This window comes from Mus musculus, chromosome 5 (assembly GCF_000001635.26).
Source record: "Mus musculus strain C57BL/6J chromosome 5, GRCm38.p6 C57BL/6J".
NCBI classification, from domain to species: Eukaryota; Metazoa; Chordata; class Mammalia; order Rodentia; family Muridae; genus Mus; species Mus musculus.
This window is the reverse complement of record NC_000071.6, coordinates 134,510,322-134,533,755: the sequence shown is the minus strand read 5'-3', so window position 1 is coordinate 134,533,755 and position 23,434 is coordinate 134,510,322. Positions and strand designations below refer to the sequence as shown.

Genomic DNA, 23,434 nt, shown 5'->3' with positions numbered 1-23,434 from the left:
CATGGCAGGCATTCCAGTAGAAGCTAGCTGAGAGACAGACAGACAGACTGGCAAACTGACACACTGACTGATCTTGCAGAGGAAGTCATTTTGCAGGGGGTAGGAATGGTGATATAAGAGGCCCCGGGGTAGGATTTAACTTGGCTTATGCAGGATAAAAAACAACTGATCAGTCTCGGGGCTGGCGGGGATTTCTTGGTTGGTAAAGCACTTAGCATGCAGGTGAGGGCCTGAGTTTGGATCCCCAGTGTCCATGTAAAACACAGGGCGAGGCAGTGCAACAAGAGAAACCCTATGCTTGCTGGCCAGCTGGCCTAGCTGGATTGGTCCATTCTAGGTACAGACAGACAGACAGACTCTGTCTTGAAGGATGAGGTGCAGAGTAATAAAGCGAGACATCCAATATGGTGGTTAGTTTCAGTTGTCACTTTGATACAATCCAGAACGACATGGTGGGAGAGTCTCATGAGGGATTGTCTGTGTTGGGCTGGCCTGTGAACCTGTCTGCTTGGTTCGTCTCGATTGTTAATGGACCTGGGAAGACCCAGCCTGAAAGCAGACGACACTGTTCTCTGGTTGGAGGCCGTGAACTACGTTGAAAGTAGAGAAAGCCAGCGGGTCGCTGAGCAGGCAAGCGTTCCTTTCTCTCCGCTCTTGCCTGTGCACATGATGTGCGCTGCTGTTTCAGTGTCTGCTATGACTTCTCCACCAGGACAGGCTGTGGCCCGGAATGGCGAGCTAAAAATAAACCCTTTCTCCCTTAAGTTGCATTCGTCAGGGTGTCTTTCACAGGAATAGACATGAAACGATGACGTTCGGTATTGACCTCTGGCCTCTTCTGCATGCATGCGCACGTGTATATGCACATACATGAATATGTTCATACACAAAGATACATGTGGGAGTTGATGGGTGTGGGGGTACCAGAAGTAGGGGGTGAAGGGCAGGGATTCGGGTGTCTTTCCAACATAGGAAGAGCTGTATAGGGTGTGGCCTAGGGGACCCCAAGGTAAATTATCTCCACTGTGAGCATGGACCATGGGGCTGAGGTGAGGACTAGGCCACAGAGGAAATGTACGGTCATCCTGGCGAAGGGTGCATGCTCACTGCCTGTCATAGGGAGGTCACGGAGCCACCGTCCTGAGTCAGGTCACTTCCTCCTTGAGGGTGCTGAGTAATAGGGGGATTGGGAAACTGCATTGTTAGGCTAGTGAGCTCAATCCCTGGACCCATGTGGTACAGAGAGAAATGACTCCAGCAAGTTGTCTTCCAAGAACTATGATGTACACCCCAACATACACCCCACCCCCGTCTCCTAGGCATGCACACAACCAACATCGACATACTACACACAGCAACAAGGACAGAATTCCAGGAGTTGGAAAGAACACTTCTTCTTGCTGCTCTTTTTTTTTTTTAAATATTTATTTATTTTATGTATGTAAGTACACTGTAGCTGTCTTCAGACACACCAGAAGAGGGCATCTGAACTCATTATGGATGGTTGTGAGCCACCATGTGGTTGCTGGGATTTGAACTCAGGTCCTTCGGAAGAGCAGTCAGTGCTCTTAACCACTGAGCCATCTCTCCAGCCCTTCTTGCTACCCTTCTTGCTACTCTTACAGAGGACCCAGGCATGGCTCCCAGCACTTACCTGGTGGATCACAACCATCTGTAACTCCAGTTGTAGAGGATCCAATGCCCTCTTCTGGTTGGGCACTGCACATATGTGGTGCCCACACTTACATGCAATAAAACATCCATAAACAGAAAATAAATATTTTTTTAAAGGATTTTAAGTACAAAGAGACGAGATCTGGCTCCCAGTCGGCTGAACTTCCTCCAGCAGGGGTGGCTCCGTGGATCCTAGTAGCTGGGGAAGTGTACCAGCCAGCCTGGCCCTAGGCCAGGATATGACCTTCAAGGAGAAAGGCCTGTTGTCTCTTCTGGGTTCTTTCTTCATTGGCCCTCGTCAAGTGAGGACCCAGTTTCTTTTATTCCAAGTGCCTGGGATTTAATCCAGGGCTTCACACAGGCCAGACCAGTGTTCCGACACTGAGCCACAACTCCAGCCCCTCTTGGGTGTGTGCGCATGCGTGCGTGCGTGTGTGTGTGTGTGTGTGTGTGTGTGTGTGTAGGTTCTAGGCAGGTGCTGTACTACTGAGTCACACCTGAGGCTCTCGCTAGGAGATTTTAGGCAAACGCTCTAGCATCCTTTGGGGTGTCGGTGCCAAGAGACTTGGGAATAAGTTTAAATAGGAGCTCTAGGGAAAACTGTCCCCATTCCTGCTGGCCCTTCATGTTCTCACTCACCCAAGGAACTGGCCATCGCTCTCCAAAGCAGTGATGGCACTAAGGTTATCCCAGCACTGAGGCTGAAGCAGGCGGGTTAGCGTGGTTGGTAGGGTATGGACTCAGCATGCACAAAGCTCCAGGTTCCATACCAGGTGTGATGCATATCTGTCATCTTGACCTCTGGGAAATAGGGAAAGGGTTAAAGGTTAAAGGCCATCCTTGAGGCTAGTGCCTGGGACGTAAGAGCCCCTGTCCCAAAACAAATGTGTCAATCAGTCGACAAAACAAAGCACCGAGGAGTCTGGGACTCTGTGGGGACACCCAGGACGATTTGAGAGATCCATCTGTGAATTGGCGCCTGCCTTGGGAAGCTAGTCTGTGGCTCCCTCCCAAGGCATGATGTCAGCTTTGGGCAGAGAGGGTCTGGCATGGGAAGCAGCCTGGATGGATGCCACGTGTGGCAGGGAAGGCCTGTATTGGTACCCAGAAGCATGGCACAGGATGCAGCGGGGTCCCAGGGGAGGCTTCAGGGGCAGGTGTCTCCCTGGAATGCAAGTGGAGGAGTGTGGACAGGATAGAGCACCCCTGGAGGATGCTCTGGGAGGACCCAGGTCAGTGTTAGCATCTATCCTGGGCTGAAAGAGAAAAGGGATCATGACTCCAGGTACCGAGTGTGGACTCCATTCTGTTCTGTACAGGGAAGGGAGGTTCTGTTAGGTTATGCACAGCAGCCTTGCTCTGGAGTCTCCTGTAATCTTGTGTGTGTGTGTGTGTGTGTGTGTGTGTGTGTGTGTGTATTCATGCACCGGGTGTGCGCAGCCCAATGCGGAGGTCAGAGGACTGCAGATGTTCGTGATGTTTTTGTCTTGTTTAGGTCTCTCTCTTTTGGAGATAGGATCTTACTGTGTGTGTGATCCTAGCTGGCCTAGAGCTCATGGGATACTGGATCTCTTTCCACCTACTTGTTTATACCAGCTTAGCTGACCAATGAGCTTCCAGGAGGTTCTCCTGTCTCAGTCACCCATGTTACTGTCCAAGCTTTGAGGGCACATGACCATATCCAGCTTTACATGGGTCCGGGGATTCGAACTCAGGTCCTCATGTATGTGTGGCAAATACTTTACCACTGAGCCATCTTCCTCTAGAGTCTCCTTCTAATTCCATGCCTGAGAGGTCCCTTCTGACTGTTGGAAGGTATGCTGGGCAGCTGGGATCTGGGGTTATCAAGCAGGGTGTATGGGCCATAGGCGGCCATTGTACTTCTGTTGTTGAGCTGGGCCTTGAAGGGCTCTCCCTGTGTGCTTCTCACCCATGGTATCAGAGCGTCTGAATAACCCGGGGTGATAGTTCCTTCTGTATCTGAGCCACGCCCCAGCCCTTCGCTGGGAAATTCTAGGCAAGCACCCTGCCAGTGAGCTACATCTGAGCCCCTCGGATGTATGTTTATTTTTCCTTTCCTTCCCTTTCCCTTTTTCCTTCCCCTTTCCCTTTCCCTTTTCTCTCTCCCTCCCTCCCTCTCTCTCTTTTTTTTTTTTGAGACAGGGTTTCTCTGTGTAGCCCTGTCTGTCCTGGAACTCACTCTGTAGACCAGGCTGGCCTCGAACTCAGAAATCCGCCTGCCTCTGCCTCCCAAGTGCAGGGATTAAAGGTGTGAGCCACCACTGCCCGGCGTATGTTTATTTTCTTAAATATATTTTTATATTATTTATTTCCTATGTGTGTGTGGAGGTCAGATGACGGGGTGTAAGGATGAGTTCTCTCCCTCCGCCATGCGCGACTCAAAGGTTGAGCTCATGTTGTCAAGCTTGGCAACAAGTGCCGCTTAAAAAAAAAAAAGATTTATTTATTTTATGTATATGAGTACACTGTAGTGGTCTTCAGACACACCAGAAGAGAGCATCAGATCCCATTGCAGATGGTTGTGAGCCACCATGTGGTTGCTGGGAATTGAACTCAGGACCTCTGGAAGAGCAGTCAGTGCTGTTAACTGCTGAGCCATCTCTCCAGCCCCTGACAAATGCCTCTTGAGTAGCCCTTGAGCCATCTTGCCGACCCTCCTCTCCTGCTGTTGAGATAGCTCCTCTATGTGATCTGGGCTGGCCTAGATCCTGTGGCAACCCTCCTGCTTCACTCTCCTTGATCCTCTGCTCCCTGCCCATCACTTTGGTGCCTAATCTGAGATGTCGTTTGAGGCATTGGGGGGGACCAGGCCTCCTGTTGCCCTTGCTAGTTTCATTCCGCCAAGGTCAAGAAGATTCTTTTAAGGCCGACTCCTCCACTCCCTCCCCTAACCACATCCTAAACTTGTTAATGGCATCAGGATGGGGAAGCCAAGATGAGCTTTTTCTGGGGCTATGTGGCAGGGGGCAGGGCTGCCTCCGAACACTCCTAACGTTCTGTCCACTATTGATCTGGGAGGCGGGGACCAAGGCCAGCGCCTGCCTGCCTGCCGGGCTCTATGGCCGGTGCCTGAAGCTGCTCCATGGGAGGCTGGCTCTGCTCATTTCAGGGTAAGAACCTGTCACACCCTCCCCAACCCTTCTCATTCTCGGGTCCCCCCAGCTTGCTGCAGGCTCCGAGTGGGGGTACAGAAGGGGATTATGAATAGCATTCGACTCCGGAAGGATACTGAGCCATTCTGATGGTGAATGCCTTCAGGGAAGAAAGGTACAGAGGCAGCCTCGCTGGCCTGGTGCCACAGGGTGGAGGTGTTCAAACTACGGAGGACTCTTCCTGTGTATGGGACGGACTGTGGGGCTGTGAGGCTGGGAGCTGTCCGAAGGCTGATTGAATCAGGGATGTCATTCCGGGAGGTCTGTTATTCCTTCCTTCCTGGCCTGTGCCTTTGAGAGCCCCTGGGGAGAGTAAAAGGCTTGGAACAGAAAGCTAGCTACTCAGGGCATCAGAGCGTGTATGTATGTTTCTTGCTGGGAGTGCAGTGGGGGGAAATGAGCCTCCCTAAGGGGAGGGGAGAAGGTCTGTCTAGAGGGGAGTTGGTGTACAGTCAGTTCCTGGAGGTTAGTAGCCCAGCAGGTAGGTTCTGCAAACTAAGAAGACACAGCACCATGGCGTTGGAGGAGGGGGAGGGGTGTCAAGTGAGGGGCTTGTGGGGGCTGCTGGGTGAGGGGTTGTTAGAGTTGACACAGGTAGACGTTCAGGCTTCTTTAGGTGCCACCAAGAAGAAACTGTAGATCTGTGGCAAGGTGACCCATGTCACATAGTTCAGTATATCTCACTGGCCGAGACTGCAAATTCAATAACACATCTTAGACTCACCTTCTTCCTAAATCCTTTTGTGGGTTCGTGGTGCCTATTAGCATATTAAAGGCTCTGGGAAAGTCCGCAGGGAAAGGACTTTTACCTTTGTGGGAGGAGTTTCTTGTTTGAACTTGGAAGCTAATCCTATTATGCCACTTAGTAGCATCTCCTATTAGGCCAAGGACCTAGCATAGGGTGTCTTTCATCCCTTCAAGGCCATCAGGGCCAAATCAAGTTCGCCCCAGAGTTGATAGTTGTCTCTGTAGGTCCTGGTAAGACGCACGTTGATGTGCACGTTGGGGTGCACGGTGCATCTGTCCGTGTGGGTGTGCCTGTGTAGGGGTGCATCTGTCCGTGTGGGTGTGCCTGTGTAGGGGTGCATCTGTCCGTGTGGGTGTGCCTGTGTAGGGGTGCATCTGTCCGTGTGGGTGTGCCTGTGTTGGGGTGCATCTGTCCGTGTGGGTGTGCCTGTGTTGGGGTGCATCTGTCCGTGTGGGTGTGCCTGTGTTGGGGTGCATCTGTCCGTGTGGGTGTGCCTGTGTAGGGGTGCATCTGTCCGTGTGGGTGTGCCTGTGTAGGGGTGCATCTGTCCGTGTGGGTGTGCCTGTGTAGGGGTGCATCTGTCCGTGTGGGTGTGCCTGTGTTGGGGTGCATCTGTCCGTGTGGGTGTGCCTGTGTTGGGGTGCATCTGTCCGTGTGGGTGTGCCTGTGTTGGGGTGCATCTGTCCGTGTGGGTGTGCCTGTGTAGGGGTGCATCTGTCCGTGTGGGTGTGCCTGTGTTGGGGTGCATCTGTCCGTGTGGGTGTGCCTGTGTTGGGGTGCATCTGTCCGTGTGGGTGTGCCTGTGTTGGCCTGGAGTGATTTGGGGATCCTTCTTTATTTCTTCTTCCACCGTAGTCATTAAGGCAGGCTCTCTCAATCAAACCCCAAGTGCATTGATGTGGGTCGCCTCCCACCCATCCTCCTCCAGGGTTCCTGTCTCTACCTTCTGAGGCCAGCATGGCATGTGCTCCCCTTGCATTTATGGTGGTTCTGGGATCCAAGGTCGGGGCGTATAGAACTGAGCCATCTCCCCAGCTTTCTTTTCTTTGTCTTTTTATCTTAAAAAAAAGGGGGGGGAGGTGTTTCATATAGCCCAGGCTAGCCTTGAACTCACTATATGTAAACAGAGATGACCTTGCTTGCATTCCTGACCCTCCTGCTTCCACTTCCCAAATGCTGTGATAAGAGGCATGTGTCAATCACATCAGGTTTCTGTGGCTTTGGGAGTGGGCTTCATGAATGCGCTCTTACCAAAGGAGCCATGTTTCCATTGTATCAAAGCCCCTCCAGAAGAGGGATCATTTGATGAGTAAAGCCAGCTTAGAATGTGGGAGGTAAGGACTGTGCTGGGTTTTTAAATAATTAACATTGCAGCCAGGTGTGGTGGTGGTGCACACCTCTGATCCCAGCACTCTGGAGGCAGAGGCAGGTGGATTTCTGAGTTTGGGGCCAGTTCTGGTCTACAGAGTGAGTTCCAGAGTGACAGCCAGGGCTACCCAGAGAAACCTTGTCTTCGAATCCTCCCTCTACCCTCAAAAAATTAATATTACAGTTTAAAAATTGTAAAACATTCGTATTAAATTATGTGTCTGTTCTGTGTGTGGATATATACAGGAATGCAGTGCCCACAGAGTCCAGAAGAGGGCGCTGGATCTCTTGGAGCTGGAGTTACAGGCAGTTGTGAGCCACATAGTGTGGGAACTGGAACCCAACTTGGGTCCTATGCAAGAGCAGTTGGTGCTCTTAACCACTGAGCCGTCCTTCCAGTGCCTTAACTCAGATATTTATGTCTATATTTGTTTGTGTGTGTGCACGTGTGCGCGCACGCGCTAACATACATACACACACACACACACACACACACACACACGCACGCGCGCGCGTGCACATCATGGTATGCTCATGAAGGGAGGTCAGAGGACACCTTGGCTGAGTCAGTTCTCCCTCTCTGCCATTTTGGCCCTGAGATCACATTTTGGTCAATCTTGGCAGCAAGCACCTTTACCCACTGAGCCACCTCACTGGCCCTGTGCCAGCCTTCTGGCAGAGCAGGCAGGGAAGGTTTCTCTGAGGCTACAAACAGCTCAGTAACTTCATAAAGTACTAGATTATGGGAACCTTATTCAAGGGTGAGCATCCCTCCCTCCAGTTCCCCCACACCCTTAACTGGCTGGATGATAACTTCTCTTCTTGTGTGTGCCACCCTTCTACCACCCCTTGCTGGCCCTCAGTCGTCCTCCCTTGTGGCATCCTTGTGACCACAGGGTTGGCCAGATAGTACGTGCCCATTGAACTGGGGTTCCTCCTGACCGAGTCTTGGCAGGTAAGGAAAAGCCCTGTCAGGGTTGGGCAAATAGTTCAGACCATAAACAGCTTGCCTTGCAAGAGTGGGGACCCTGCGTTCAAGCCCCTAAACCTTAGGTTAAAAAACAAAACAAAGCCGGGCGGTGGTGGCGCACGCCTTTAATCCCAGCACTCGGGAGGCAGAGGCAGGCAGATTTCTGAGTTCGAGGCCAGCCTGGTCTACAGAGTGAGTTCCAGGGAAGCCAGGGCTAATACAGAGAAACCCTGTCTCGAAAACCAAAAGAACCAAAAGCCAAAAACCAAACCAAACCAAAACAAAACCAACCAACCAACCAAACAAGACTGAGACTCTGGTGACCTGGCATGCAGGAGGCCATGGTTTCATCCCCAGCCCTACATAAACATGGTGGTCCATGCCTGACATCACAGCACTTCAGATGGAGAGGCAGAAAAAGATCAGAAGTTCAAGGTTGTCCTTGGCTCTATAGCAGATTCAAGACTAGCCTAGGTTACTCAAGACACTTAAAAGAAGGAGGAGGAGGAGGAGGAGGAGGAGAATCGGGTGGTGTCCGGCGAGGTGGTTCATAACCACTGCAATCCCAGTGCGAGGGAGACAGATAACTGGCAAGCCCAGCGAGTGTGAGGCAGCATGGGTAAGGGCTGGGCAGAGGGCTCAGTGCTTGAGAGCACTTTTTTTTCAGCTCTTTTTTTTTTTTTTTTTTCGAGACAGGGTTTCTCTGTGTAGCCCTGGCTGTCCTGGAACTCACTCTGTAGACCAGGCTGGCCTCGAACTCAGAAATCTGCCTGCCTCTGCCTCCCGAGTGCTGGGATTAAAGGCGTGCACCACCCCGCCCAGCAAGCACTGGCAGCTCTTGCAGAGTTCATTTCCTAGTACCTTGGCACAGTTGGCAGCTCACAACCACCAAGAGGAAGCTCCAAAGACTTCATGCCCTCTTCTGGCCTCTGCAGGCACCTGTACACACATGGGTATACATGTGTATGGCACATGTGTGAGCATACACACACACACACACACACACACACATGCACACACACAGGAAAAAGAAAAGGCTTGTCTCCTGTCTAAGACAAGGCAAGTCTCAAGTCCTTTCATGCAGGGGACAGTGCCTTCTGAGTCCCCACACAAATCCCTACACCCACTGTTGAACCAGACTCCCAGCTGTTTCTCTCCTCATTTCAGCCTTAGTCTTTTGCATCAAAGCTCCACTTGGGATGTTTTTTTGGAGACAGTCTTACTGTGTAGTCCTGATTAGCCCAGAACCCAGTATGTAGACCTTTGCTGGCCTTGAATTGGTCCAGCCTATCACCTGTGTGCTAGAATTAATGATTAAAGGTGTGTGCTAGCATATTAGGTTTAGTTTGAACTTGAAACCTATTTAAAAGATTTTTTCTTTGAGACAGGTTCTTATGTAGCCCAGGCTGGCTCTAGACTCTGTGCATAGCTGAGGATAACCCTTTACTTTGATTCTTTATCCTCCCGGGATTCGTGAGGCAGAGGCAGGTGGATCTGTGAGTTCAAGTCCAGCCTGGTCTATAAAGCCAGTTCCAAGATAGCCAGGGCTATCTGGAGAAACCCTGTCTTGAAAAAATATTAAAATAAAAATCAGAACCCTGTGTGTGTGTGTGTGTGTGTGTGTGTGTCTTATCTAGTCTCATGGGGAAACTGAGGCACCTATTTAGAGAAAGCCTGGCCAGTGTGTTACAAATATCTCTGGTGGGGGATAGGATGCTATGTTGGGGGCGTCCTGTGTTCTCCCACTCCTAGGCAGCTGAAATCTCCCTGCCTGTCTCTGTGGGGAATTTAAGGAGAGTTTGATCTCTGTGAGGCAGGGGCAGCTGGGAGGACCAAGCGGGGATGGCTAAAAGGGCAGCTGTGTTGACATCACAGACATGAGACCTGAGGTGTAGCAGCTGTTGAAGCAATTGGTTGGAGGGACCTGTGACCCTGGAGAGAGGTGGGGGTTGGGAGAGATTATCTGGGGGTCCTGTGCGCTGGGACAGCTGACGGTAGAGACAGCTGAGCTGGTATCCTCTTTCTAAGAATAGGCGCACTGGGTCCCCCAAACCCTGGAACCCCTTTTTGTTCTTTATGCAAAGAGACAGGTAGAGTGGGGTCCTCGATGATGGGGTCAGACACCAGTGAGGGCTGGGGTCACAGCCCATAGCTACCTAGACATGCCAGGCATGTACAGAATTGTTTTATATCCCTTTGTCTGTTATGGGAGGGGTGGCATTCATTCTGTGGCACACATCTGGAGGTCCCTGGAGATCAGAGGACAGCCTGTGGAAGTTGATTCTTTCCAACACATGTGTCCCAGGGATTGACTTCAGGTCGTTCGGCTCCTTGACCCACTGACCACCTCATCAGACCATTGTTTGGTTTTTGATGTCCTGAGGGTGAAACCCAACCCTCATACAGTGTCTACCCTGTCAGCCACATGCCACCCCACTAGTGTGAACTCTTGTCAATGGCAGAGACTCAAACATTGGATACCCCAGGGTGGGTGCCAGAAGAATACGGAAAGACTTTGGGTTGCCCACTCTCTGGAGGAAATAAGCCCTTCACAGGTCAAACTGCTGAGCATGGCTGCCTCAGTTTCCCTAAGATAACTATCACCGACACCCCGAGCTCTGGCTCTATATGCCCTAGTTCCCAGGCTAGCTCTAATTCCTGCCTCTTAACTTATCCACAGGGTCTCCCCTGCACAAACAGGCATCGGGCCCCTCCTCGTCTGGAGCCGCCACCACCGTCTCTGAGAAGCCAGGTCCAAAGGCGGCTGAAGTGGGTGATGACTTCCTGGGAGACTTTGTGGTGGGCGAGAGGGTGTGGGTGAATGGCGTGAAGCCAGGCGTGGTGCAGTACCTGGGTGAGACACAGTTTGCGCCAGGCCAGTGGGCCGGCGTGGTCTTGGACGACCCGGTGGGCAAGAACGATGGAGCTGTGGGTGGCGTGCGCTACTTCGAGTGCCCGGCTCTACAGGGCATCTTCACGCGGCCCTCCAAGCTGACCCGCCAGCCCACCGCTGAGGGCTCGGGCAGTGATACGCACTCGGTGGAATCCCTCACGGCCCAGAACCTGTCCCTGCATTCTGGCACGGCCACGCCCCCACTCACAGGCCGAGTCATCCCCCTGCGGGAGAGTGTTCTTAACAGCTCAGTGAAGACGGGCAATGAGTCTGGTTCCAACCTCTCCGACAGTGGTTCTGTGAAGCGCGGTGACAAGGACCTCCACCTGGGAGACCGTGTGCTGGTAAGTGGGTGGTACCTGGCCGGGTACCCCAACTCTCTTTACCCCTCATTCCCTCGGGAATAAGCTGGACCCCAGGGACTGGCCAGAGAAGAGACTAAATGGGAACTCAAACAACGTCCAGGCTGAGGCCATGTCACTCATTGGTGCCATAGTGGAGAGGATGCAGGCTCTGAAGCCTGTTGCTGTGTGGTCCTGGGCATGTATATTAGCCTTTCTGGGTCTCAGTTCCCATCTTCCGTCAGATTTTTTTTTTTTTTTTTTGGTGTGGCTGTGATAATACTTGAGATGAAAAGAACTTATGGGAGGAAAGATGGGTTTAAGCACGACATAAAAGAGGGTCCAGTTCAAAGTTGGCCGGGTCCAGTTCAAAGTTGGCCGGCTCCAGTGCTTTGGGCCAGTAGTCAGCATGAAACAACAGGGCCGAAGGGCATGGTGGGGGAAAGTTGGTAACCTTGAGGTTTCCAGAAAGAGAGGGAGGGGGAGAAGGCGGGCGGAGCACAGGCTGAGTCTGTGGCTTAGGGATGGGAAGTCTGATGTTACACCCACAGTGACTACTTCCTCTGACCAGGCCCCGCCTCCTAACAGCCCATTCAGCTCTAAACTCATCAGAGGGCTAACATGGAGTCCGTTCCTTCCTTATCTAATCTCCAGCTGGGGACCAAGCCTTTAACCAAGTTTCTTTGGGGGAGGGGGGTGGTATTTAAGTTTAGCCATTCTTTCTTTTTAGACAGGGTGTCACTCGGTAACACTGGCTAGCTCGGGACTTGCTATGCACACCAGGATGGTCTCGCTCAGACACCGTGCCCAACAAAAACACTGTTTTATAAAATGGCAATTTTGGACTGGGGCTATATCTCAGTTGTTAGAGTGCTGGCCTGGAGTGCACAAATCCCAGGGTTTGGTCCCCAGCACCCCATAAGCCAACATGCCTGTCATCTCAGCTCTCGGGAAGTGGAGGCAGGAGGATGGAAGTTCTAGGTGAACCTTCGGCTGAGACTGGAGGACAAGCTGAGTTCTTCTGTCCTCCAGGCCAAAGCCCTGATTTCTCTTCAGCCTCTTCCTATTCTACTCTCCTGAGGCCAGTGACTAACATTGCAGTCTCCATGGTAGAAGCATCCAGAACTTTCCATGGGGAAGATGGTCAGTCATCTGCAAAATAGGAGAAGGCACTTGAGACTACCAGTGAATATAGGACCATGCATATTCATATCACTACAGATACTCATGTGGAGACAAATATGTGCACATGAATATTCATGTTCATATGAATATTCATGTTGCATGGATATTCATCAGGGCAGAAAGGCTCTGGGGGAGTGAAAAATATGATTACTGAATAAGAAACTGCCCAGACGTGTTGGAAAATTAAGAGAAGTTAGAAGCAGCGAGGCATGGACAGTGAGTCTGAGGTCAGCCTAGGCTACAAAGTGAGCCAACCTGGGCTACAGAACAAGAGCCTGTCTCTGAACAACAGCAAAGCACTGAGGTAGTATCTCAGTAGGTAAGTACAAGGACCTCAGGTTAACCCCCAGAGCCAAGGGGAAAAAAATGCAGGCTGTGGGGGTGCATGCTTGTAATCCCAACACTGGGGAGGCAGAGACCGGAGAATCTCTGGGGCTTGCTGACCAACAGCTTAGCTAAATCTGTAGACTCCGGATTTAGAGAGAGACCCTGTCTCAAGACCTAAGGTGGCGGAGACTTCACATTGGCCTCTGGCCCATATGCACATGTGCATGTCACAGGAACATAGGCACACACAGAGATTTTGTATAGACGGGGGTTGGGGGTGGGGAGGGAATGTGCATGTGTATAGATGTGAAGTGGTATCATTTGCCTTGCTGTGTGTCTGAGGATAGCCTTGAACTCCTGATCCTCCTGCCTCTACCTCCTCAGTGCTGGGGTTGGATTCCAGGGGCCCTTGCATGCTCTCCGAGCGCTCCGCCGGCTGAGCTGCATCCCAAGCCCCCTGTTTGTATTTTATCATGAAGACTTGAGGGGTCTTCAAAGTCTCCCTATACAAAAACCCAAAAATCAAAACCAGCAACAACAAAGGTAGATGTATCAAGGGATGGAAACAGTAGTTGCCCTGGCTTGAACAGCACATCAACATGGGGACCCTGAGCCCACATTCACCCTAAGCCCCATTTGTAAGTAGACCTCCTGTCAGTCTTAAGAAAATGAGGATCACTGGAGTGTGAGCCATTCTTATGTGTCAGCTAAAAATACCCCAAAAGTTTAAAACAGAAGTTACAGCAGACAGCCTGCTATTTAGAGATGGGCATGATTACGGAGTCGTTCTACTGAAAGAGGAAATGGTGTTTCTGGGGAGAAGAAGGAGAGAAACTTCAGGGCGTTGGAAGGTGTACCAGTTCTTAACCCATGGGTCAGGTAAGACCATCAGAAAACACAGATACTTACGTTGTGGTTCATAACAGCAAGATTACAGTTACAAAGTAGCAGTGAGAATAATTTTATGGTTGCAGGTCACCACAACGTGGAGAACTGTATTGAAGGGTTGTATCATTGGGAGGGTTGAGTGGTGTACTGGTTAGGTTTCTTTTTGTACTGGTCAGTTTTAACTGCCTCAATCTAGAATCAGCTGGGAAGAGAGTCTCAAATGAGGAATTATCCAGGTCACACTAGCATGTGGCCATGTCTGGGAAGCGGGTTGTCTTGGTTATTAGTTGATATAGGAAGACCCAGCCTACTGTGGGTGGCGCCATTCCCTAGGCAGGGGATACTGAACTGTATAAGAACAGAAAGTTAACTGAGTGTAAGAAACAAGCAACAGACCTGTGCGTTTGTTCACTCTCTGCTCTTGACTCTGGATGGGATGGTTTAGTTTCCTGCCTTGACGTGCCCACAGTTGCCCACACTTGTCCAGACTATCACCTGGAATTGTGAGCTACATAATCCGTCTCTTCCCCTCAGGTGCTTTCTCACACAGTGTTTTATCACAATAGAAAGAAAATTAGACCAGACAGACCTGGTTTTGCAAGTACTAGGGCCTCTAATTTATTTGTATGTATAGCTTGAAGTTTTACAAGTGGTTATGAGCCCCCCCATGAGGCTCATAACCAATCTTCAGAGCAAACTCTCCGGTCTCTAAGAATCCAATTTATTGTTAAGTATAGGTACACGCCTTTAACCCCAGCAGATGGCCGGCAGAGGCAAGTGAATTTCTGTGAGTTTAAGGCCAGCCTGGTCCAAGCTATCCAGGGCTGTGTAGTAAGACCTTGCCCTGAAACAAAACAAAACAACAAAAAAAAAACCTTTTATTTATTCTTCGACAACTTCATGCATGTATGCAATGTATCTAGGTCACATTGACCCCGGCACCCACTCCTCCTGACCCCTCCCCAACAGGTCCTTCTCCTGTCCTCATGCCCTCTTTATATTTATGATCCGCTGAATCTGGTTAGTGCAGCTTGCATGCTCATAGAAATGGAGCCGTGGGCAACCTACCAGCAGCCACATCCTGGAGGGAAACTGAGTCTTCCTTTTCCCAGAAGCCAGGAGTAGCTCCTCAGCCAGGCTCAGGAGTCTCTTTCCTATTTTATTTATTATTATTATTATTATTATGTATTTATGTGTGTACATATGTTTATATTATGTGTATGTGTGTATATGTATACATATATGTGTGTATATATGTTTATAGGTGTATGTATGTGTGTGTGTGTGTATATGTGTATGCATGTTTGGGGGGGCACTAGTGCAACATCATGGATCTGAAGTCAGAACACTACTTTGGAAGTCAGTTTTCTCTCTCTACTGAAGGTTCCAGGAATTGAACTCAGGTTGTCAGGGTTGCAAGGTGTTAACCTGCTGAGCCATCTCACCAGCCCTCCCTACTTTTAATTTTTGTGAGGTGTTGGAATGCAGCCTAGGATCTCATGCATGCTAGACAAGAGCTTTACCACCAGGTCATGGCCCCATCACCTCACTGGGGGATTCTAGGCAGGGGCTCTAACACTGAGCCATGCCCCCAGCCCCTCCCTGGGGGATTCTAGGCAGGGGCTCTACCACTGAGCCATGTCCCCAGCTCCTCCCTGGGGGATTCTAGGCAGGGGCTCTAACACTGAGCCACGCCCCCAGCCCTTCACTGGGGGGATTCTAGGCAGAGGTGTTGCTACTGAGCCATGCCCCCAGCCCCTCCCTGGGGGATTCTAGACTTTACTGCTGGGCTATGCCCCAGCCCTGAAAACTGCTTTTGTGTTTTTACTGAGAGCATCTACTGAGGCTCTAGCATCATGCAGATGCTACATCCATACGGTACTTAATTATCACGAAAATTATTCTAGTAAATGAGGGTGCTGAGATTTGGAAAGGTTCTGTAACTTGGTCAGGCTCATGCAACTTCCAGCACAGTTTGGGGTCAGGTCTGTGTCTCTATCCAAACCTCTGCCCTTCCCTGTAGCAGCCAGGTGGCCTGTTAGAACCCATGTCCCTCCCAGCCGTCCCTGGGCATCTCCTCTTTCTCATCTGCCCTCTGCCAGGCTCAACCTGTGTCCCCTGCATCCTCTGGACCTGCCTCTCTCCATGTGCCAACAGGTTGGTGGGACGAAGACCGGTGTGGTGCGATATGTTGGGGAGACGGACTTTGCCAAAGGCGAGTGGTGTGGTGTGGAGCTGGATGAGCCCCTCGGGAAGAACGACGGGGCGGTGGCAGGAACCAGGTACAAGAGGCTTTCCTGAGGGTCCTCAGGAGGGGTGAGGAGAGGGTGGTGGAGAAACCCTGGGCACGTTGTACCAGACACCATGACGTCCATGTTCTCCCTCCTGTCAGCCTGTCAGGCTAGGCTGAGGGAACGATCGTCCCACTTGACAAGAGAACTAAAGGCAGAAGTCATTGTCACAAGCAAGCACTGAGAGTCCCTCTGTTCTGTGTTCCCTTTGCCACACAGTGCAGGGCTGAGTTAGGGAGAAGCCTCGGTCTCTACTCACCTCGTGTTTCCTGAGGGATGCAGAAGAGCTGCAGGTGTCCTGCACTCTCACGCTCTGCCCCCTCCTCTTTTTCTGAGGTAGCCTTGTATAGCTCAGGCTGGCTTCTAAATCACTATGTAGCAGAAGCTGGTCTTGAACTCCTTATCCTCTTAGCACCGTGCCCCTCTCCTTCTGGGTCCTTCTTCTCTGCGCAAGGTGTCCCCATGGATAGAGAGCCGGTTTGGGAGGTAGACTAGCAACAACTGAGGTTAAAGCCAGGGTACTCTAGATAGTTTGTAGGTTTTTGGAGCACTGTAGCCTGGGAGGCCCCACCTTCATTTTGCTGCTATATCTGGTGATGGACATCAAGTTTTGTAACAATGTTTCCAGAAGTGTTCACAGCTGCAAACTTTTGTCAGTCCCATCCCGCTAATCCCTGCCTCCATCTCTCAAGTGCTGGTATAGGTGTGTACCGTCATTCCTGGCGCTTCCATCCGGGAGACTTTCACCTTGGGGTGTGGCTGGCAGGGTCTGGAAGACACTTGTACCTTTTGGGCTCTGAGATGGATTAGGACACAGGGGAGACTCCAAGTAATGATGGCGTCACTGTGGCTCTCTTACGCTCCCCAGGTACTTCCAGTGCCCACCCAAGTTCGGTCTCTTTGCACCAATCCACAAGGTCATCCGAATTGGCTTCCCATCCACCAGTCCAGCCAAGGCCAAGAAGACCAAACGCATGGCCATGGGTGTCTCCGCTTTGACCCACAGCCCCAGCAGCTCTTCCATTAGCTCTGTCAGCTCTGTGGCCTCCTCTGTTGGTGGCCGGCCCAGCCGCAGTGGCCTGGTAAGGACAGGACTGGGGAGTTTGAGAACTCTGAGGTGGGGTGAAGATAGGATATTCTGTGCCCAGCTTGCTTTGATTCCAGGCACCCCTTAGTTGGGGTTGGAGGATGGTGGAGTGTGATCTCTTCATAAGAAAAATTGATCCATTTACATTTTTTGTTATATATGTGACTGGTTTCTTGGTTTTGTTCCCTTGGGTAAACAGTGTGGGGTAGATACAGACAGAATTCCAAGGAGCTGTCACATGAATCCTAGGTAAGGAGAGAAGAGGAGGCCACCTGGGTTTGGCAGAGGGACTTCAGTATAGCTTGGTCTGTGGTCCCTGTTGAAGTCTGACTCTCAGCCATCATGTTGCCTTTGAGAGTGAATCAGCAATGACTTTAGGGCATCCTGGGCACTGACAGAGAAGGACAAGACTTCTCATCCTGTGTTAGTGAGGCCAGAGGGAGCAAGCTGAGCTTCAGTACAGCACAACACAACACAACACAACACAATATGATACAGTATCTTGAGTCTCGCCCATGCCCACTCTCTGCAGCTCACAGAGACCTCTTCGCGCTATGCCCGGAAGATCTCAGGCACCACAGCTCTGCAGGAGGCCCTGAAGGAGAAGCAGCAGCACATTGAACAGCTGCTGGCTGAGCGCGACTTGGAGAGAGCCGAAGTAGCCAAGGCTACCAGCCATATCTGTGAGGTGGAGAAGGAGATCGCCCTGCTGAAGGCACAGCATGAGCAGGTGGGTGGCTGGTGGGCTCTGGGCTGCACGGAGTACCTCTTCCCACGGGGCTCCTGAAAGCTGGAAACCTCAGGCACACTGCACAACCTACAGCCAGCTCAGCAGCCTAGAAAGTGTCTCTGTTAGCGAGCTCAGTTGATTTGGGCCTCTACCAGGCAGCTTGTCCTGTCTGAGAGCACTCGCCTGCTTGTAGAAGCTTAGGAGGAAGGGCCAGAGTGAGCCTTGTCAATTTCTAGGACTTCCTGAAACTATTGAGTTGTCTATTTCCTCAGTTTTAACAAGTTTATCTACAAGATGGGCTATTGAACTTACCTTTAGAACATCCTGCATTTTAACAGACGTCTCTCCAAGACTCCAAGAGAGGATTCCTTTGAGGGACCCTATCTTTTAGGGTTTTACTGCTGTGAACAGATACCATAACCAAGCCAACTCTTTTTTTTTTTTTTTTAAGATTTATTTATTATTATGTGTAAGTACACTGTAGCTGTCTTTAGACACACAGAAGAGGGCATCAGATCCCATTACAGATGGTCGTGAGCCACCATGTGGTTGCTGGGATTTGAACTCAGGACCTTCGAAAGAGCAGTCAGTGCTCTTAACCACTCAGCCATCTCTCTAGCCCAGGGCAGCTCTTATAGACAACATTTAATTGAGGTTGGCTTACAGGTTCAAAAGTTCAGTCCATTATCATCAAGGTGGGAGCATGGCAGTGACCAGGCAGGCATGGTGCAGGAGGAGCTGAGAGTTCTACATCTTCATCTGAAGGCAACTAGCAGAATACTGGCTTCCAGGCAGCACCTGGCTTGAAGGCCACACCCACAGTGACATACCTATCCCAACAAGGCTGCACTGCCAAGTAGTGTCACTCCCTGGACCAAGCATACACAAACCATCACATACCCTTCTATAGGGAAGCCTAGAACTACTTCTTAGCCCTTTGGCCAAGATCAAGTTGGGAACAGGCCTTTAAACCTGTTTGTTTGTTTTTTGAGACAGGGTTTCTCTGTGTAGCCCTGGCTGTCCTGGAATTCCCTTTGTAGACCAGGCTGGCCTCGAACTCAGAAATCTGCCTCCCTCTGCCTCCCAAGTGCTGGAATTAAAGGTGTGCGCCACCACTGCCTGGCTTATTTCTTTCTTGAAACAGAGTCTTACTGTGTAGCACAGGCTAGCCAAACTCAAGAGCTTTTCTGCCCCCCAGCCCCATTCCCTCTCTTTGAGTGCTAAGATTACAGGACTGTGCTACTATACCTGACTTAATGCTTGTCTCTTGTATGAAATTCTGTTCTGTTCCCTGTGCCCATTTGTGAGTTAGCACATCCTTCCCTGGGTACTGGAATTAATACAAGACACAACACGGTTGAGAACATAGCTCAGCATAGAGCACAGGCATAGAATCCCCCAGGGAGGGGCTGGGGGCGTGGCTCAGTGGTGAGAGCACCTGCCTAGAATCCCCCCAGGGAGGGGCTGGGGGCGTGGCTCAGTGGTAGAGACCCTGCCTAGAATCCCCCAGGGAGGGGCTGGGGGCGTGGCTCAGTGGTAGAGCACATGCATAGAATCCTCCAGTGAGGAGCTGGGGGCGTGGCTCAGTGGTAGCGCCCCTGCCTAGAATCCCCCAGGGAGGGGCTGGGGGCGTGGCTCAGTGGTAGAGCCCCTGCCTAGAATCCCCCAGTGAGGAGCTGGGGGCGTAACAACATTAGAGCACCTGCCTAACATATACAGGGCTCTGGGTTTGGTCCCCAGCATTAAAACAAAACAAAGCAATTATCACAAAGCCAAAATTATGTCCACGCTCAGAAGGAGCCCTTTTCCCAGTGGGGTCTCTGTATTCTTCCCTCCTGAGTCCCCTCTCTTCCTGTCAGGATCACTAGCCCTGCCTGGTGGCCATCAGGGAACTAGGACTCCTCTTCCTCCCCTGGTTCTGTCCTGTCCCCAAGAGATCCTGCAATTGACTTGCCCCTGTCCTGGCCTTGCTCTGGGTCAGTATGTTGCAGAAGCCGAGGAGAAGCTGCAGCGGGCACGGTTGCTGGTGGAAAACGTGAGGAAAGAGAAGGTGGATCTGTCCAATCAGCTGGAGGAGGAGAGGAGGTACGTGGCCTGCAGGCATCTGCTGGACCAGCGAAGGAGGGCGGGGAAACTGGGCGTGGCAGTTTAGACAGACCTGTGTGTAATCCTAGCGTTGGAACTGAAGCAGGGGGATCAGCAGTTCCAGCCTAGCTTGGGCTATGTACCGAGTTCAATTTCAGCCTGGGCAACTTAGCACAACAGCCTTCAAATAAAAAATAAAACAAAAATGGGGCTGGGGCTGTAGCTAAGTTGGTAGAGTGTTTGCCTAGGACACATGAAGCTCTGGGTTCAGGTCCCAGCGCTACATAAACTGGGAGTGGTGTTATCTCAACATTCAGAAGGGAGAAGATTGGGAGTTGAGGGTCATCATCAGCTATATAATGAATTTGAGAGCAGCCTGGGCTACATGAAACCTTATCTGAGAGGGAGGAAGGGACAGACAAACAGACAGAATTTTTTTTTTATAGTAAGGGCTTGGGCCAGGTATGATGACTAATGTTTATAAGCCCACCACTAAAAAGACTGAGGCAGGAGAATTGCTCACAGTTTGAAGATAGCTAGCCTGGTCTACATAGCAGGTTTTATGCCAGGCAGATTTATATAGCAAGTTGTTAGCTAAACCCTAACCCTCTAAAGAAAGAACTGGGCTATAGCTTATAGTCTGTTGGGCTTGAACAGAGATGAATTTAGTCCCTGAGCAGCAATTGTGGCCTTGGGGTCTTTTTTTTTTTAAGTTAATATTTGTGTGTGTGTGTGTGTGTGTGTGTGTGTGTGTGTGTGTGTAGAGGGGAGGGAGATGTATTGCAGGCTATGGTCCAGGTAGTCCATCAATGTCTATCTCATTACAAAAAGGCCAGAAAGCTGGTGGTAGTTCAGGCCATGAGCCTGGATGTCTTGGCAGTCCCAGTCTGGTGCCACAGTCCCAGAGGACTCCTGGAGAGCTGCTGGTCTTCAGTCTGTGCTGGAACCCTGAGGAAGTCAGGTGAAGGATGCCTCAGCAGTGGGGTAGATGAACTTGCCAGCAAGAGTAAGGACAAGCAGCAGGCAAAACCCAAAAGCATCCTCCTTCCATGGCCTTTGACATGGGCTGCCACCAAAAGATGTGGCCCAGAAATAGGCTGGGTCCTCCTGTGTCAGTGATCTAGAAAAGAGAACTTCTCACAGGCGTGCCCAGTGGCCTGAGTCTAGTTGTTCCAGATAAAGTCCCGTTGACCACTAAGTTCAGCCATCACACCTGGCAAGTACTTTACTGAAGGAATTTTCTCTCACTCTCCAGTTTTCTTTCTGTTTACTCAAGAGACAGGGCCTTCTTATGCACTTCCCCAGGGATGGGTTAGAAATTCCCACACTCCTGATTTCCTAGAAAAACCTTTAACCAAGGTCAGGGACAGGAGCCCACTGATGCAGACTCGGAGACCCCTGGAAAGATGCAGACATGTTCATCCCTCAGCCCCTACCAGAGACACAGGCCCAGGTTCCTGGGTCTCCTGCTAGGATACAGAATGGTCCTTCACCTCCATCTCAAAAGATGCCGATTTCTGTATGGCCCTTCCTTCCCCCATGCTGGCAGCAGCCCCCAGTCTTGACACCCCCATTTGCATCTGTTTTGGGCAGTCAGCCAAGTCCTGCAGTTACTGTCTCACTGAGGGAAATGAGGGTTATTTATATCTGCATGAGATGGTAGCCCTGGCCCACACATCTGGTTCCCATGGTGATGCATCTCATGCCAGAAAACACAAACAAGTCTTTTAAGGCATCATGAGGTGGGAGACAGCTCACTGGCAGGGTGCCTGTGGTGCAGGGGCCTGCGTTCGGCTCCCTGGCTATATGACAGACATGGTCGGTCACACAGGTCTGTAACGCCCAGGACAAGCTGTGCAAGTCCTGCTCATCTCCAGAGCTCCCTGGCCAGACAGTCTATCCAGTTAGGACCACCAGGCTCAGTGAGACATCCTGCCTCAAAAGGGGAGCCCCAGGCATGGTGGCATAAACCTTTTACCCCAGTACCAGGCAAGCAGAAGCAGATGGATGTCTGTTCACTGCAGGACAGTCTAGTCTACACAGAGTTCCAGGCTAGGCAGGACTATGTAGTGAGACCTTGTCTCCACCCCACCCCCCAAAAATCAAACTAAACCAACACTAACAAGAGCCCACCACAACAAAAAGAAGAGGGGTGTAATAGAGGAAGAAGTCACCCTGATGTAGTTCTGGGGGATGGCTCTGGGTTAAGAATGCTTTTGCCACAAACATGAGGACCTGTGTTCAAATCCCCAGCACCCACGTAGAGCTGGGTATGGCCACATGCCGGTAATCCTGGTGTTGGACGGCTGGGGCAGAGTCAGGAGGGTCGCTAGGACTCCCTGGCCTCCAGTCTAGCTTCAGGTTTATCAGGACACCCTGTCTCAAAGGGAATAAGGCAGAGAGTGATCATATAAGACACTCAGTGTTCTCTTCTGGCCTCTGTATGCGAATGTATGTGTACATATGTGCACATACATATACACCATCAAACTAGCCTGCCCCATGCACACTCACATGCATATATACACACATAAATACACAAACAAACCATCAAACTGGCCTCCTGCACGCACACATTCATACATACATTGTGTGCAAGCTCAAACAAAATTTTTGTTTGTTTGTTTGTTTGTTTTTTTCGAGACAGGGTTTCTCTGTATAGCCCTGGCTGGCCTCGAAATCAGAAATCCTCCTGCCTCTGCCTCCCAAGTGCTGGGATTAAAGGCACGTGCCACCACTGCCCAGCATTTTTTTTTTTCCAATTCAAAATAAGGCATCATGGGAGTTGTGTTCACCAAGAGCCTAGCTGGGCGCAGGTCCCAGCATTGTGTAGGGGCACTTTAGGACCTCAGTTGCCTCATAGGTATACGTACCATAAGCTGTAGCGAACCCCATTTGTAAATGTATGAGGTAGGGCCGTGTCCCTGTCCTCTGCGTGTTTGGCGTGTGTCCCCAAAGGGAACCTAGGGACCGTCTATATCTGTGGGCAGCCCAGGAAATGCACACTGGGACCTCAGCCCTCAACTTTGAGGAGAGAGTGAAGATGGTGAAGAGGAAGACCAGAGGGCTAACTGACACAGTATGCCCGCTGAAGAGTCCTTGTCTTGACTTGGTGTTTTGAGGCAAGGTCTCACCATGTAGCTTGGCTGTCCTTGACCTCCTAGGGCTATGCACTGCTACCCCTGGCTCAGACTGTTGTCCTGTGTTTTCTATGGACATCCTGAGAGGTAGGAGGCTTGTGTTCAGTGCAGTAGGGCTTCCCGGAAGCTCTGCCCCTCCTCAAGTACCTTCATCGTCTGATCCATAACTGGCTGGTTACACATCCTTCGTGCATATACATCCCTGTGTGTGTGGGTGTGGGTGTGGGGGGGTCTCTGTGTGTGTGTGTGTGTGTGTGTGTGTGTGCAATGGGTTGAAACAAGGGACCTCTCATTTAGGCAGGGGCTTACCACGGAGCCACGCCCCCAGCCTCTCCCTGGGGAATTCTAGGCAAGTGCTCTACCACAGAGCCACGCCCCCCAGCTCCTCACTGAGGGATTCTAGGCAGGGGCTTTACCACGGAGCCACGCCCCCAACCCCTCACTGGGGGATTCTAGGCAGGAACTCTACCACTGAGCCACACCCCCAGCCCCTCACTGGGGGATTCTAGGCAGGGGCTTTACCATGGAGTCACA

At 51.1% G+C, this 23,434-nt stretch overlaps 1 protein-coding gene across 4 annotated transcripts in view; it reads left to right on the top strand.

Annotated features, from left to right (window-relative positions):
* Window positions 1-23,434, top strand: part of Clip2 (CAP-GLY domain containing linker protein 2) — a 64,385-nt gene that overhangs the window by 20,012 nt on the left and 20,939 nt on the right. For all 4 annotated transcript variants that reach the window (XR_003955655.1, XR_003955656.1, NM_001039162.2 and 1 more), the window contains exons 3-7: window positions 10,614-11,170; window positions 15,725-15,849; window positions 16,727-16,940; window positions 17,478-17,675; window positions 19,657-19,760. Coding sequence is in view for 2 of the 4 variants with exons in the window: in NM_001039162.2 (NP_001034251.1) it covers window positions 10,614-11,170; window positions 15,725-15,849; window positions 16,727-16,940; window positions 17,478-17,675; window positions 19,657-19,760 (1,198 nt within the window). In the remaining 2 variants the exon portion in view is untranslated. The remainder of the gene's footprint in view (window positions 1-10,613; window positions 11,171-15,724; window positions 15,850-16,726; window positions 16,941-17,477; window positions 17,676-19,656; window positions 19,761-23,434) is intronic.